The 16,246-nt window shown below is 39.1% G+C and overlaps 1 protein-coding gene across 2 annotated transcripts in view; it reads right to left on the bottom strand.

The window, feature by feature from the left end:
- Window positions 1-16,246, bottom strand: part of cnksr3 (cnksr family member 3) — a 194,636-nt gene that overhangs the window by 6,056 nt on the left and 172,334 nt on the right. Inside the window, exons 9-12 of one of the 2 annotated variants that reach the window (XM_043696124.1) lie at window positions 11,374-11,520; window positions 10,039-10,163; window positions 5,702-5,907; window positions 1,113-1,202 (exon numbers count right to left, since the gene is read on the bottom strand). In XM_043696124.1, coding sequence (XP_043552059.1) covers window positions 1,113-1,202; window positions 5,702-5,907; window positions 10,039-10,163; window positions 11,374-11,520 — 568 coding nt within the window. The remainder of the gene's footprint in view (window positions 1-1,112; window positions 1,203-5,701; window positions 5,908-10,038; window positions 10,164-11,373; window positions 11,521-16,246) is intronic. The other variant, XM_043696125.1, reaches the window with a different exon arrangement.

Raw genomic sequence — 16,246 nt, 5'->3', positions numbered from 1 at the left:
CTCACCCTAAACCTATGCCCTCTAGTTCTGGACTCCCCAACCCCAGGGAAAAGACTTTGTCTATTTATCCTATCCATGCCCCTTATAATTGTAAACCTCTATAAGGTCACCCCTCAGCCTCCGACGTTCCAGAAAAAACAGCCCCACCCTGTTCAACCTCTCCCTGTAGCTCAAATCCTCCAACCCTGGCAACATCCTTGTAAGTCTTTTCTGATCCGTTTCAAGTTTCACAACATCATTCCGATAGGAAGGAGACCAGAACTGCACGCAATATTCCAACAGTGGCCTAACCAACGTCCTGTACAACTGCAACATGATCTCCCAACTGCTGTACTCAATACTCTTGACCAATAAAGGAAAGCATATCAAACACCTTCTTCACTATCCTATCTACCTGCGACTCTACTTTCAAGGAGCTATGAACCTGGACTTCAAGGTCTCTTTGTTCAGCAACACTCCAGAGGACCTTACCATTAAGTGTATAAGTCCTGTTCAGATTTGCTTTCCCAAAATGCAGCACCTCGCATTTATCGGAATTAAACTCCATCTGCCACATCTCAGCCCACTGACCCATCTGATCAAAATTCCTGTTGTAATGTGAGGTAACCTTCTTCGCCTCCACTACACCTCAAATTTTGGCATCATCTGCAAACTTCCTGACTATACCTCTTATGCTCGCATCCAAATCATTTATATAAATGACAAAAAGTAGAAGATCCAGCACTGATTCTTGTGGCACCTCACTGGTCACAGGCCTCCAGTCTGAAAAACAACCCTCCACCACCACCCTCTGTCTTCTACCTTTGAGCCAGTTCTGTATCCAAATGGCTAGTTCTCCCTGTATTCCATGCGATCTAACCTTGCTAACCAGTCTCCCATGGGGAACTTTGTCGAACACCTTACTGAAGTCCATATAGATCACATCACATCTTGCCACAAGGCTTTTCAATAAAACAATTTTAATATTACTTGGACATCTGGAAACTCAAATATTCTGCACACATTAAGGAGACAGCCATAAACAACAACTGTATACTCGAGGAAAGACAAAGAGTTAACATTGAATCCAACGTGTTTCTTTTTTAGAGCATAACTGTAGACTTTTAACAAACCTTTCCTTCCTTCCACTCTGGGCCTTGAACAAGCTTCAACTGCAGCCATCCAGCTCCCACTCACCGGCATTGACAGAGGTCGTGGTCTTCCTGTTAATAGCAACATTTTAAATTTCTGAGCACACCACTTCCTGATAAGTCAAACATTCTCTCAAATTCTTTGACCAATCAAAGATTTTGCACTTGCAAAAAAGTTCAAGTATTAATTTACTCGTCTGAGAAAAATGGCAGGAATGAAACTATATGAAGTTACCCTGAGCTTAACTTAAGCTGGCTTTCACATTGATTTTAAAAGTGAGTTTTAAATAACACAACCCAACTACAAAACCACAGGCCAAACAGCTTGATACAAATCTTCAGAATTTATTGCAACTTTGAAACTAGCTCCCACACGTTCCATACTTTTTGAACGTGGTTTCTATGCTTTATTTTGGTAAGTCCTACATTTTAAAAAATACCAATAGACAGACTTTTTGAAGAGATTTGTACCTCAGGTTGAGGTTCTGGATGTAAGTTTGCTCGCTGAGCTGGAAAGTTCATTTTCAGACATTTCATCACCATACTAGGTAATATCATAAGTGAGCCTCCGGTGAAGGCTCCTAGTATGGTGACAAAATGTCTGAAAATGAACCTTCCAGCTCAGCGAGCAAACTTGCATCCAAAGACAGACTTGAAATAATGTAGTAGTTTTCACACACACAGGATGTTCCAAAGTGCTCTGCAACCAATGAAATAAATATTGTTTTATACATAATAAGTTTTATAATATGGCAGCCAATTTGGCATAGCAAGGTTCTACTTGGTCATGAGATAGTGGCCAGGGTATCTACCTCAGGGATTTTTGTTAAGGGACATTTATTGACTAGACCATTGATGGAACTGTGCTGCTATGCAAAACAGCTCCAAAAGATTGTTTGTATCCATCTGAGAAGACTGAAGGTCCTCCGTTTAATGTCTCTCAAAAGTAGTCAGATTTGCATTTATGTAGCACTTTTCAGGCTATTCCAAAGTTAATTAAGCACTTCTGAAGTGTAATCACTACTATAAAGTAAAAGAAACAACAACCAAATTACACACAGCAAGCTCCCAAAATAACATGATAATGATTAGATGACACTATTTCGTTTGTGCTAAATGGGGATATATATTTGCTTGGACATCAAAATTAACTCTCCAGATCCTCATCTAATGTTTGGCATTGATTTTCAAAGTGCAAGCTGATCAGGTACACTCAATATCTGGTTCCTTGCAAATATCGCAAACGACATGCTATTTGAAATAATCAGCCAGCCTTTAGGATGTATAAACTAAATATCTGGCATCATGTTGGTAATGACATTCATATGCAACATTGCATTTGTGTGATTAGCAAAACCTCTTTCTGGCTTGATAGCAACATATTGCATCAAACTGCATTATCTTTGTGAATTGCCAAGGAATTTGGCCACAAGCAACTGACCTACACTTGCAAAACTCACAATGTTCAACATTTCATCCAATTCTGCAATTTGGTGTTTGCTGGATAATCCGGAATGTGCAAAGAATTATGCTGACAATTTAGGATCGTCAGTCTGGCTCACAGTGTGGTGCACTTACATATACTGGAAGCTACAGATGTTAACACACAAAGCCCTGTTCTTTGCATTGCACCTGTTTGAACTCAACAATATAGATTTCTCACTGCAATGCCCTAACCAAAGTCAATCAGTCTGGTTTAAAATTTAATAAGGCTGGGCAGTTAACTATCAATCAGCATTAACAGATGCATTCTTCATGACTATATTGTGACCATTTAAAGTACACTTGCCAATTAATCAGCAATCTCCTTTCATGCACTACAAATTCTGGCTTGCCACTTGAATTGATTTTCTTACAAAAACATCCTGATGAATAAAAGATGAAATGCTTCAACAAAATGCATTGAACTTATTAATTTTTGAACCTTTGAAAAGCTGATTGTCACCGATTTAAAAATTGATCAATTACCATGTCACCTCTCTCCCCACCCCCAAATATTAATACAAATTTCTAAGGTATGGAGATGCCACTGTTGGACTGGGGTGGGCAAAGTCAGAAGTCACACCTCACCAGGTTTATAGTCAGACAGGTTTATTTAAAATCACAAGCGTTTAGAGCGCTGCCTTTTCATCAGGTGGGAGTGGAGGTAAGCACACAGGCACAGAATTTATAGGCAGAGAGATAATGGCAAGATAATTATCTTGTCGAACTTTGACTTGGTGTCATGGGACTTCTAAAAAAAATTTAAAATATACAAATTGATAATCACATCTAATTTATCAAGGTATTAGATAACAATGAAAACAGAAACATAGGAACGGAAAGAGGAAAAAAGACCAAACATAGGGGCTTGCATTCAAATCACCTTGGTTGTTGTATAATACAAATTATAATGGAGCTGCAAACTAGCTATGCCAAACCAATCTACCAATTAATGCTAATATAGGAACTGCCCTGAACAGCTTGGCTAGGCGCATGGCTAGTTCTGGAGCACAAGGCTTCAACGACCAGTAACCACCATGATTGCTGGAATTGCTTTTCTGACACACATCCTTCGAAGTATCTAGAGGCTTCAGCCATCTTTTTTAAAATCATAGAGTGAATCAAATTGGCTGAAGACAGACAGCTGAGACATTTGGGGGCTTCAGGTGAGATGGATCAGCAACTGGTCACTTCTGGCTGAAGACAGACCCATCTTTCGCATAGATATGAGAGGCTCCCCCACCAATGAGGATGGCAATAGATGTAGACCCTCATCCTATATGTTGATTGGCAATTAAATGTTCCTACTGGAAGGGTTAGGACTAGAGCTTAATGATTAGTTATGGGTTACTATATCTATCCAATACTGCTATCATTGTCTGAAATCCAAATATTCCTGATGCCATTGCTTCACCAAGTTAACATCACATTTTTAAGTATGCCTGATATTATTACTGCCCATGCCTTCCGGTACTCTTCATTGAGCAACCATAATGGCAGAGTGAGGGATATGCTAGGTCAAGAGATTGCAGATTGAGGGTTTAACACAATTCTGCCATTGCTAATGGCCTATAGTGTCTCTTGGGTGCCACAATGACTTATTGGATTTGTTCTGAATCTACCCCACTTAGCACGGTGGTTGTGCCATACAACATGATGGAGAGCATGCTCAATGTGAAGATGGGATTTCATCTCCACGAGCACAAAGAAGTGGTCATTCTTGCCTACAATCTGTCATGGACAGATGTATTTGTGATAGGGAAATTGGAAAGGTCAAGATATGATAACTTTTCTCCCTCAAGTTTACACAATTGCTCAATCTAACCCTTCACTCATTCTGGTTTCTTTCTTGTTTTTCCTTTCAATTGTTGCAGTATCTTTTGTGTAAAGCAGAAATGAGAGCAGTTGTAGAATTGTCAGGTAGATCTTCTGTGGGGAATTGTTCCCGGACTAACAAGATTTATAGTATTAAATGACATTTTTAAAAAGTCCTTCCAAATTTCCTTGGAAGAGCATTTACAGTAAATTGGTGGTTGCAAGCACAGAAATTTAGTTCCGCACATTTTAAAGACCACCTACACTAAGTCTGCAACATGCAATGTGCCTACAGAAAGGCCAGAGGTGGCACAGCTGCTGAGGTTTGCCCAAGCACAATGACAATAAATGGCCCATTCCATGGACTTCCACGGAGATCTGACACTTCACTTATGAAAGGACTGACAGGTGACAATTATGGGTTGCTATACTCAAAAATGCAATTGTAACAATGATTTAAAAAGTAACGGGATTCTTTCAGTAGTTTGAATTTCCAATAAATTCCAATATTGTTTTCATTCACTACCACCAACACCGTTGCATTTGCTTCAATTTTTCAGCAATCAGAACTACAGAATTTTTTTTGTGCACACATTTTCCTGCCAATGAGTTAAGTGCTTTTTGGAATTTTTTTGTCCGCATGTGAACCTTTCCAGTTCTCGAAAGTGAATTTCATTTGCTACATGTCAAATTTCAGGGAACATTCATATTTTCCATTTTGTTCAGGTTTAGAGTCTTCCATCTCCTTTCACTTTGTGTCATCTACAAATTCAGTCACTGCACTTGTTACTCCTAGCTCCAGATCACTTCTACTAATGAAGATTTTAAACACAAGTCCCAAAACAGGTCCCTGTAAAACTCCACTGGTAATATTCTTTCAACTAAATGTCAAACTCTTTAATGTTACCCTCTGTGCTCCTACATATCCATTTAAAAATATTTCTAAATATTTTCCACATTAGACTTTGCAGAGGAATGGCCTTAAGGGAAATTCAAAAATACTATAAGCTGCAATACTGCCAAACTTCTGTTGCCACACCCTCAGAGAAAACCAGCTTTTAAAATTTGCTGATGATTTAAAGATATTATCTGAATCCTATGTTGAGGAACATTAAAGACATCCTATGCAAATGACCTCAACCTTCAGTAACACTGTTGAAAACATGGATAAACTGTCCAATGAGCCAGGAATTTTGGAATTACTGGTTGCAAGGAGATTTGGAGAGTTAAGCAAAAATCAATCACAATTTCAGAAGACATGAAAAATAACAAACCATATTGCTGTGTCTTATCCCGCATCCTGGTGGGTTTAGGCACTTCAAATGCATATGGGGGCAATTGATCATATTCTGCAATGGTAAACCGCCGCCTCTGATATTCTTGATCAAGGAAAGAATTGGGTGACTCAGAACCCTTTGGTACAGGCCTGACTGGTCCATGCTTGCTGACCTCTTCATAATCCAGGTCACCCTGGTTATTTCTGAATGCGAGGATAAAACATCAACTTATTAACAATCTTTTTACATCCATGGTTGCATAAACAATTGCTGAAACAAAATAACACATTTTGTTTGATTACTAAAAATATCATTAGTTATACCTAATAAAAAAAATTAAGTGAAAAGGAAGAATGTACATTTTTAATTATATTGCCAGAAATAAGTGCTTCATCCACAAGAAATTACACTTTTAAGGTAATGTGGGTAAATATGGCACTCCCTGTGTTTTAACCCACAACTTTCACACACTAATTGCAGCTAACCTAACACGCAGTCTTTCAGATCAGGACAGATTTACAATTGAGCAAGCGCACCAAACTCATGGCTAGAGAGGACTCGTATAGCATGCATCAAGATGTTGTTCCAAACACACGGCACAAATGTCCTTTTACAGCACCAAATTGAAAATCTTTACCATAACAGCACTGTTTGCCTTTGATTACTAATTTTCAGAAATTAGGGCAAGGGAATCCTCAGACTTTATTGGTAGTTGCTCATAAGGTAAAGTTTGAAAACCACAAACTAATGATGAAAAAATCTCTACACTCAGAAGCCAGGAATGTCAGTAATGTGACAGATATACTGGCAGATTAAAAATGTATAGAGTTTAATTACTTATCATACTGGGGGGCAAGATTAGACCAACATGCTGCATTAAATTATTAAGATTAAAATTAAAAGCTCTAAGCAGCAGACGTGACTTGTATTTTAAAGATGCAAAGTAGGTACATAATTTGCTAGAGAAAAGGGCACTCCAAATCAAAATTAGAAGCATAAAAAAACTACAGAAGAGATATCAATTACAATTCAAAAAGCCAAGAGTTTTCAAGTTTCCCACTCTATGCTGATTAGAACAGATTTCTAAAACATTGTTTCAAGGAAACATTGCCATGCTGAGAAAATGATAATCTTTGGACACAGTTTCGTTGGATAATATACCTATTGTAATACACTTGATATTCCTACCAAAAAATAAAGGGCAACTCTACCTGCCTTTTAATTGCACAAGATGCTGAAAGTTCGTATCCAACTGAATTGGAATCACTGCCTCACTCTTGATTTAAACACTTAGGAAAGCCAATCTTCATCCACAAAACCAGACAGAAATCTGTTTGCAGAGTCAGCTATAACTGATGGCCCATACAGGTAAATGTACAAAGTATCACCTTGCTTGCTGGCCTGAGGGTTCATTATAAGACATGTAATTCAATACATCTCTCCTATTGACACTCGCCTAAAGAGGGAATTAGCAGACTGTATTCTCTGCTGGAGATGGAAGAATGAGTCTGACATGTTTTTACTCGAGTTCCTTAAAGGTAAATTCTTTCAAACAGATATCTTCATTTATCAGAACCAAGAGAGTTACGAATTTCAAATTCACACACGATTAGTCATTCTCTGGCAGGACAAGGGGGTTTGGTGGGGATATGCATCTTGAGAAGTTAGAAATCTGGTCCCCAAAGGTTAGCATGTACTGATTGTAAGTTTGCACACTGAGCTGGGAGGTTTGTTCTTAGACGTTTCATCACCATGCTAGATACCATCATTAGTGAGCCTCTGGTGAAGCGCTGGTGTTCTGTCCCGCTTTCTATTTGTGTTTCTCGGTCTGTTAATGTGGGTGATATCATTTCCAGTTTTTTTTCTCAGAGGCTGGTAAATGGGGTAAAAATCAATGTGTTCATTGATGGAGTTCTGGTTTGAATGCCAGGCTTCAAGGAATTCTCGCGCGTGTCTCGGTTTAGCCTGTCTTAGGATGGATGTGTTGCCCCAGTTGAAGTGGTGTCCTACTTAGTCTGTGTGTAAGGGTACTAATGATAGGTGGTCAAGGCTTTTGGTGGTTAGTTGGTGATTGTATCCTAGTGGCTAGTTTCCTGCCTGTCTGTCTGACGTAGTGTTGCAGTCCTTGCAGGGTATTTTGTATGACATTTGAGTTGCTGGTTGTTGGTACAGGGTCCTTTAGGTTCATCAGTAGCTGTTTCAGTGTGTTGGTAAGATTTGTGGGCTACCATGATGTCAAGGGGTCAGAGCAGCCTAGTAGTCATTTCCAAGATATCTTTGATGTATGGTAGTATGGCTAGAGTCTCTGGGCGTGTTGTGTCTTCTTATCTGGGTTTGTTGTTTATGAATTGATGAACTGTGCTTATTGGGTACTTGTTGTTCTTGAACCAGAAGAGAGAGAGAGATCACACACCTTAACAGACCAAGACACATGAATAGAAAGCAGGACAAAACACCAGTGCTTCATCAGAGGCTCACTGATGATGTTACCTAGCATGGTGACAAAACATCAGAGAACAAGTCTACCAGCTCAGAGAGCAAACTTACAATGTGAACCTCAATCTGAGCTATACATTTTCTCAAAAATTGTTACATATACTCTTTGGCTGGCATGTACAAAGTATAATCTTGTCCATATACATTTTCCATGCAGCCCATACAGCTGCGGTAGGGTATCATAGCTTCTGCATAACTTTGCTGCTTTTGCACCCTTTCTCCTCTACTAATGAAGCCAAGGATCCTAAATGCATTTTTGCAAAAAAAATTCTCAACTTGACCTGTCACCTTCAAAGATTTATGTATGTACACCCCCCCCTCGGTCTCTCTTTTCCTCAAGATTGTACCATTCATTTTAGATCACTTCACTTGTTCCTCCCAAAAAAAAATTTAGGGTTTTACAATCTGTTAAATTAGATTTAACCTTCATGTTTCTGGCTATTTCACCAGTTTACCTCATTGTTTAAAAAACTTGAATGCATTAATCAGTAATGTTTGTAACTAATCTCTGTAATACTCAAGTCAAGGTTTGTTGGGATTAGAAAGAACACGTGCCTCAATATGGACCTCTGAAAACAATACTGTGTACTTCCCTCACGTCTGAGAAATTAATCATTCAACACTACTCTCCACTTTCCGCCCCTCAGGTTTAATCATGCGTTACTTTGATCTAATGCCTTTTGAAAATCTATATGCCAAACAACACATCAACCCAGAACAGCCCTCTTAATTGAGTTATTTTTGGAATAACTAAGTTAGTCTAACACAATTTTGCTAAGAAGCCATCCTCCACAAGCAGCATAGACATCTCTCTCTGTTAGAGAGAGACAATTAATTATGCATGCATTTTGCCTACTTTGCTCTCAGCCGAGATGCCTCCTCCACACTAACTATTCCCCTTGACCCTCCTCTACCTTGGTCAAGTGTATAAAAAACTGCCATTTTCCAAACCCTTTCAGTTCTGAGGGACAGTCACATCAGACTGTAAATGTTTACTCTATTTCCCTCTTGACAGATGCAGTCAGACCAGCAGAATTTATGCAGCATTTTCCATGTTTGTTTCAGATCTGCAGCATTAGCAGCATCTTGCTTTTATTTGAGAATCAATAATAATCTCAGTGAATGTGCCCCAAGAAAACAGTGTTCATATCTGGTTTAATGTTTGAATGCAGTTTGAGGAAGAGAGGTGTGGACCAAAGACTACAATTCTAAGCATAAACAGGCACAATATGATGGCATGAAGATAGAGCCAGTTAGAATTTCAATGGCGAAATAGGCACATTAGTTAAATATTGTTTACCCACTAAATGTAACATTACTCACTGAATGAGACAGCAGTTATTGGAGAGAGGAGGGACCATCAAAAACTTGCTTCAAGTTGCCAGTTTTACATTATCTAATGCATTTTTTAATGGAGGAGTGAAAGAGATCTTTCCAGGTCATAGCATAGGGTTCTCATTCATTACTATATGGTATCATTGGCCCGAGATTACACATAAATGTTTGCTAAGAATGCTCCATTCTTGCTTACACACTACAGTAAAATGAAAGGATTGAATTCAAATCTGGCCATATTTCATTCTCTATGATTGAGTCAATAGCTTCTTTTTTAAAATCAGCATAAATTAAAAGCTATACACCCAAATGTTGAGCTAGTAGCATTTAACTGCAGAAACATTGTAAACAGAATGCATACATATTTTCCCATGCCTATTCCGAATTAACCACTCAGCGTCAAATCGGAAATATTCATTCTTCCTGTGTAGACTCATAAGCTCTCACTTAAAACTGTAATGATACAAGAAGCTTTTGTTGTGAGATTTCATGGATTATCATACCGTGGCGTATATGGAACAGCTGGTGGTGGTGGGATGTACAAATCCTTAATAGCAGGTTTTTCTTTCTTTTGAGACATCTCCATTGTGCTGGCTGTAGATGGAGTTGCAGTTTGTGACGGGCTGGTCTAGAGAGAAAGGAAAAGTAGTCAGAAACTATTTAAAGGTAATGTTTACTTCATATAAAGAGAGGGAATAGGGAGATACAGGGAATGCAATTAAAATGAGATCAATACCATGCAGCATGTTCCACGTCAATTCCTGATTGGATGACAGCCAAGGACAGGAAATATTTCATAGCTTTTTCCATATCTGTTGGACAGCTTTAAACATTCTGTTTTCTTTAGAACAATGCAAGATTTCTAAAACTTCTGTACTTTACCATAGGTTGAATGCAATTAATTTTAACTAATTTTCCCACACTACCATTTGATGAAAATTAAAACTGTGTACTTTCCAAAAACATCAGTTCTAGAAGTGCTGTACTTTGTTTTAGAAAGAACTTGGAAAGAGTTTTAGAAAGGCACCATCACCTTAGCAACTTGCCATGATCTCGCTACCTTAATGAGGCTGTACAGTTTTGGATTACTTGTTACTTTGGTTAGACCCTCAGCATGTAACTCTTGTACCTATCATGTCATTCCAGCCATTTGGTTTGTCTCCTGCAGCATCTTATTTTTATTTTTTGTAATTACCTCGCTGCCTCAATTGATCAGATTATAGGTCATCCTTTCAGTTACTATTCAGCTGGCGACACTTTATACTCACACCGTCTGACACTTTTGACCACCTGCATAGACTTGTTATTCAGCCTGTTGACACTCCACTCACACCACCTGTATTATCGTTTGATCTCTCTGCCTATACATTCTGTGCCTGTGTGCTTTTCTTCATTTCACTTGGCAAAAGAGCAGTGCTTCAAAAGCTTGTGATTTCAAATAAACCTGTTAGACTATAACTTGGTGTTATGTGACTTCTGACCTTGTCCACCCCAGTCCAACACAGGCCCCTCCATTATAGAAAGAGCTTCACATTGCTTTTAAAAAGTAGACATAAACTCTCCTAAACTCAAGAACAAACAAACATGTATTTTTTTCTTCAGGATGTTATGAAGAACTGCACAGCCAATGACTACATGTGAAGTACAATCAATATTGTAAACGTAGCAAATATATTAATTTGTACACTGCAGAACACCACAGACAGCAGTGCAACAGATGACTAGACCAGCGCTTAACTGATCTTGTGAGATAGTGCACCATTAAGAACAAGCACTGACAGATGCAAATACAACAATTGAGAAGTTGATCTATAAATTCCCAGCTGCCCTTTTATTACCTGAACAGCTGGTGGTTTCCAGCGCATATTCTTCAGAGGAGCAGGAGTAAAATTGCATGTGTTTGCTGGCCGTTTTTTCAACAAAAGCACAACACCTATAGGATCTTCGCGGAGCTTTCCAACAAGATTTTTCAACTGCCACCCAACCTTTTAAGACAGAAAAGAACATGGTCTGGTTTACAAATCAATTGGAGTTGCTTTTAATTATTTCAAGAGATGACATTAGAAACTCCAAACATTTAGGTTAATTATGACAAAACATGAAATATGTTACTTTATCAAAAATTTCATGCCATTAACATTTTTCAAGAATGCTGTGTAGAACGTTTAACATTTATTAGCCCTTATTTTCTTTCAATATATCCTTAAGATTAATTCATATGACAAAAACTAAACAAAAAAAATCCTGAATCCAGAAATGAAGTGTCCATTAAAAAAAGTTTTAAGTTCAGTAGCATGTTGAAATCTTAAGAAAAATCCTATGCAGATATCCTGCGATGGATTACTTCATTCATACATTTCACATAACTGGAAAAGGATAAAGTACAAAATCACATTTGCTAACTTATCTTACTTCCTCTGGTACCTACTGCATCAGAGAAATGTTACTAATAACCCCAAAAGTTGTTCTGCTCATGCCATATTCTTGAAGATGTTTGCAAATTAAGATCTCTAACAAGTAGCATGACGTCACGTAATTTTAATTCAGCTATTCATAGTCATAGGAAACAATGTTTCACCATCGGAGACAATTGGATTTAGATTGTAATATGCAGATACATTAATGAACAAATGATTGTGGCAAGGGCACTGCATGTAATATGCCTGTGCCACCAGTAAAGTAACGTGAATCCAACTAATGGTTTTTCCCAGGAATCCAATTGCTCAATCCACATACTTTCCAATAGCAAGACAGCAAATATAACAAATTCTCTTGGAATATGCAGCCCCAGTATATGTAACTGAGAAGGATCAAATAATCGCATAAAATTATGATCACAATCACCTTCAGTCACTGGCATGTCATGTGTGCCCTATAGATTAGATTAGATTACATTACAGTGTGGAAACAGGCCCTTCGGCCCAACAAGTCTACACCGACCTGCCGAAGCGCAACCCACCCATACCCCTACATTTACCCCTTACCTAACACTATGGGCAATTTAGCATGGCCAATTCACCTAACCTGCACATCTTTGGACTATGGGAGGAAACCGGAGCACCCGGAGGAAACCCACGCAGACACGGGGAGAACGTGCAATCTCCACATAGTCAGTCGCCTGAGGCGGGAATTGAACCCGGGTCTCTGGCGCTGTGAGGCAGCAGTGCTAACCACTGTGCCACCATGCTGCCCTATAATTCGTTTGCCAGATGGCAGAGTTCATCCAATTTCAGCAAGAATATATGGAGCAGGAACATTTGACATACATCTTTTTCGTGGGACGAGAGCGTCACTGGTATAGCCATAGCTTGTTGCCAAACTCCAATTAGTCTCTCAGTGGGATGGTGAGCCGCTGTCTTGAACTGCTGCAGTTCATCTGACATAGATATATTCACTGTGCTTCTAGAAGAGTACCTGGATTGTGACCCAGTGGCAGTGACAGAACTGCGTTACCATTCCAACTCAGGATGCTGTGGGGCTTGGGTGGGAACTTGCAGGGAGATGATTTTCCCATGCAATTAGTGCCCTTATCTTTCTAGATGGTAAAGGTCATAGCATGTGGTAGAACTTGAATTCAGTAAAAAAATTTTGGAATTAAGAAACTAATAATGACCATGAATCCATTGTTGAAAAAACCCATCTGGTTCATTAATGTCCTTCAGGAAACTGCCATCTTTACTGGGTTTGGACTACATGTGACTCTAGACCCATAATGTGGCTATCTCTTAACTAACTGTTAGGATGGGAATAAATGCTAGCCTAGCCAGTAATATCCTCATCCCGTGATTGAATGTAAGAAAAACATCTTGTACAGGCTATGAACATTTGGTGGATTGCATGAATATTTAATGAGACAGGTAAGGTTTCTTTGAAACCACTTGAATCTTGCTGGAGCTGCACTCATCCAGGCAAGTGGAGAGTATTCTATCACACATCTGAACTTGTGCCTTGGTGATGGTGGACAGGCTTTGTGAGAGTGGAGGAGAATTACATGCTACAGATTTCTTAGCCACTGATATGTTCTGAGAAGGGTCAACAGACCCAAAACATTAACGCTGATTTCTCTCCACAGATGCTGCCAGAACTGCTGAGCGTTTCCAACACTTTCTGTTTTTATTATTGATATGTTCTTGCAGGGCACATAACTAAAATGTCTGGTTGAATTAGTTTTCTAGTCAAATTGTAACCCGTCAACATCCTAAAGTTTCTGTGGTGGTGATAATGCCATGAATACTAAAAGATGTTGGCCTCTTGTTGGAGATAGCAATTGTCTGGTATTTGGCTGTCACAAATGCTACTTTTCTTTCTACTTTGTGTCAAAGTTTGAAAGCTATCCAAGTGTTGTATGGAACACAGACTGCTTCAATATCTGAGGAATTACAAATGGTACAGAGCACTCTTCAATTGTCACTGAATAAAAAAATTCAAATCTTATGAGGAAGTTTTCGATGAAACATCTGAAGACAGTTGGGCCTAGGCAACTACCCTGAGGAACATGAAGGCATTTATGGTTCAGTCTTAATGTCTCTGTCTGAATCAGAAGGCCTGCATTCAAGTCCCATTTGTTCCACAGGAGTGTAGTAACATCTCTGGACAGGTCAGTTAGAAAATATCTTTCTTGACAGACACCTATAGCGATGTCCTGGGGCAATCATCTGGGATGATTGATTTCCAATAACCATATCCATGTTCCTTTATGCTCACTATGACTTCAACCAGTGGACGTGTTCCTGTTCCCCCAATTTCTATCAGAATGATTTTTGCTAGGAATCCTTTAACCCAGATAGTCAGAATAGTGGTGGCCTTGCCAAAAGAGCAATCACTAAGTTTGCCTCGATCACAGAGGCCTGGATAAACAATTGCTTTCAAAAGCTGGATGAGTATGGCTTTTCATCGACAGCTATTCTCTCGCTTCCTATTTGTTCCATCAGCTCCTTCACCAGTTTTGTTGCCTCTGTCCATTCACATCATGCTGTGGTCAAGGGTTTTAATAGCACTGCATGGGAACAAGTCATTCCGCAGACCTTTCCATCATAATAAAGCCCTTCAACATGTGCTGCACCTTCTAGATTTTAGTTATTTGAAACAACTGTGAAAGACATCCAACAGATATATCAATCAGGACAAGATGATGCCTTAAGCATGTCATTGCTTAGATCAGAACATCAGTGTATTTTCTGACATAGAACTTTTAATAACAGATGTTTTTCTTTTTAAAAAAGGACATATAGCCAAAAGATGACTGTGGGTTTAAATTCAGTGACTGTATGGAGAGAAACAACCTGGAATGTTACATCTGATGAGCTCTTAAGGAAGCTTCAAAGGGATGGAGACACAAGGGAGAATTGGACTACAAACTGAACTGTAATCTCTTGGGATTTATTTTAGACTGAACATGGGTAAAAAAAACTTAGTTAGAGACAAAACAAAAACTGCAGATGTTGGAATCCAAAGTAGACAGGCAAGAGGCTGGAAGAACACAGCAAGCCAGGCAGCATCAGGAGGGGGAGCAGGTGACATTTAAACGTCGACCTCCGCACCTCCTGATGCTGCCTGGGTCGCTGTGTTCTTCCAGCCTCCTGCCTGTCTACACAGGGTAAAAAAAGACAGGGGTCTTGGAAATACATGGTGAGAGACTTCTACTTTGAATAATAGAACAGGGAATAAAAGTGCATCCAACACTGATTTGCGCATTATAGTTTAAGAGTACACCAACGAGCTGGATTACTTGTACATAACAGCCTAAATCCGTGTACTAGTGTGCTATGAAGGTCACAGTAAAAAAAATCCAGCACGGCAATTAAAAAGATGCTGAAGAAAAGATAGACTTTCTCACATGTTGCCAGTCAAGCATGGGCAAAAAGGGAAACAATACAAAAAAATTTTCAAAACCAATAATCCCAAAATCGACTGTTCAACTATCAATGTTCCACCGTCTCCTCATGAATGTCCCACAGAAATTGATCTGTATATCTTTCAAATGTTTTTTGACTCATATCTCAATTCTAATCTGTGCCTATGGGTGATGTATAATTATTTCTTCTCATGTTTCATAACTTAATGAATTATTAACGCAAAACCTGGTTAAATCACCTCCTATTAAAGCATAATTCTTTTGGTCTGGGACAAAAAGGTAGCCCCACAAAGGTGGGAATCCTTTGTCAATTAACCTGATTGCAACTAACTGAGGAGACAGGTGAATAAAGGATGACCGCCAGTTCATCCCTCATCAGGGGGTTGTCAATTTTGGGGTATCCTGTCTAGAATTATAATTTGAAGAACCTTGCTCAAGGACTGGTTGACAGTTATGGATACATAATGGTTATGAGTGGTGCTCCCACGGCTTCAGAATGGTAGTACAGATTGAGGTCATGTGTGCAAATTTCTCATGGTGTTCCCTGCAAGTATGCTAACACAGTCAGCAAATAGCATCAGAAACCAGTGATGTAAGGAGCAAGAGGGTAATGAAAGAAAGAGTTGGCCCACTCATGGATAAAGGAGGAAATTTGTGCATGGAGTCAGAGAAAATGAGTGAGACTCTTAATGAGTACTTTGTCTCGGTACTCACTGAGGAGCGGGACATGGTGGATGCTGAGGTTAGGGATAGATCTTTGATTACTCCAGGTCAAGTCGGGATAAGAAAGGAGGAAGTGTTGGGTATTTTAAGAAGCATTAAAGGTGAATAAATCCGCATGTCTGGATGGGATCTAT

The sequence above is a fragment of the Chiloscyllium plagiosum genome, chromosome 9 (assembly GCF_004010195.1).
Source record: "Chiloscyllium plagiosum isolate BGI_BamShark_2017 chromosome 9, ASM401019v2, whole genome shotgun sequence".
In the NCBI taxonomy this organism is placed as follows: Eukaryota; Metazoa; Chordata; class Chondrichthyes; order Orectolobiformes; family Hemiscylliidae; genus Chiloscyllium; species Chiloscyllium plagiosum.
The sequence above is the reverse complement of the archived record's forward strand: the minus strand, read 5'-3'. Positions and strand labels throughout refer to the sequence as shown.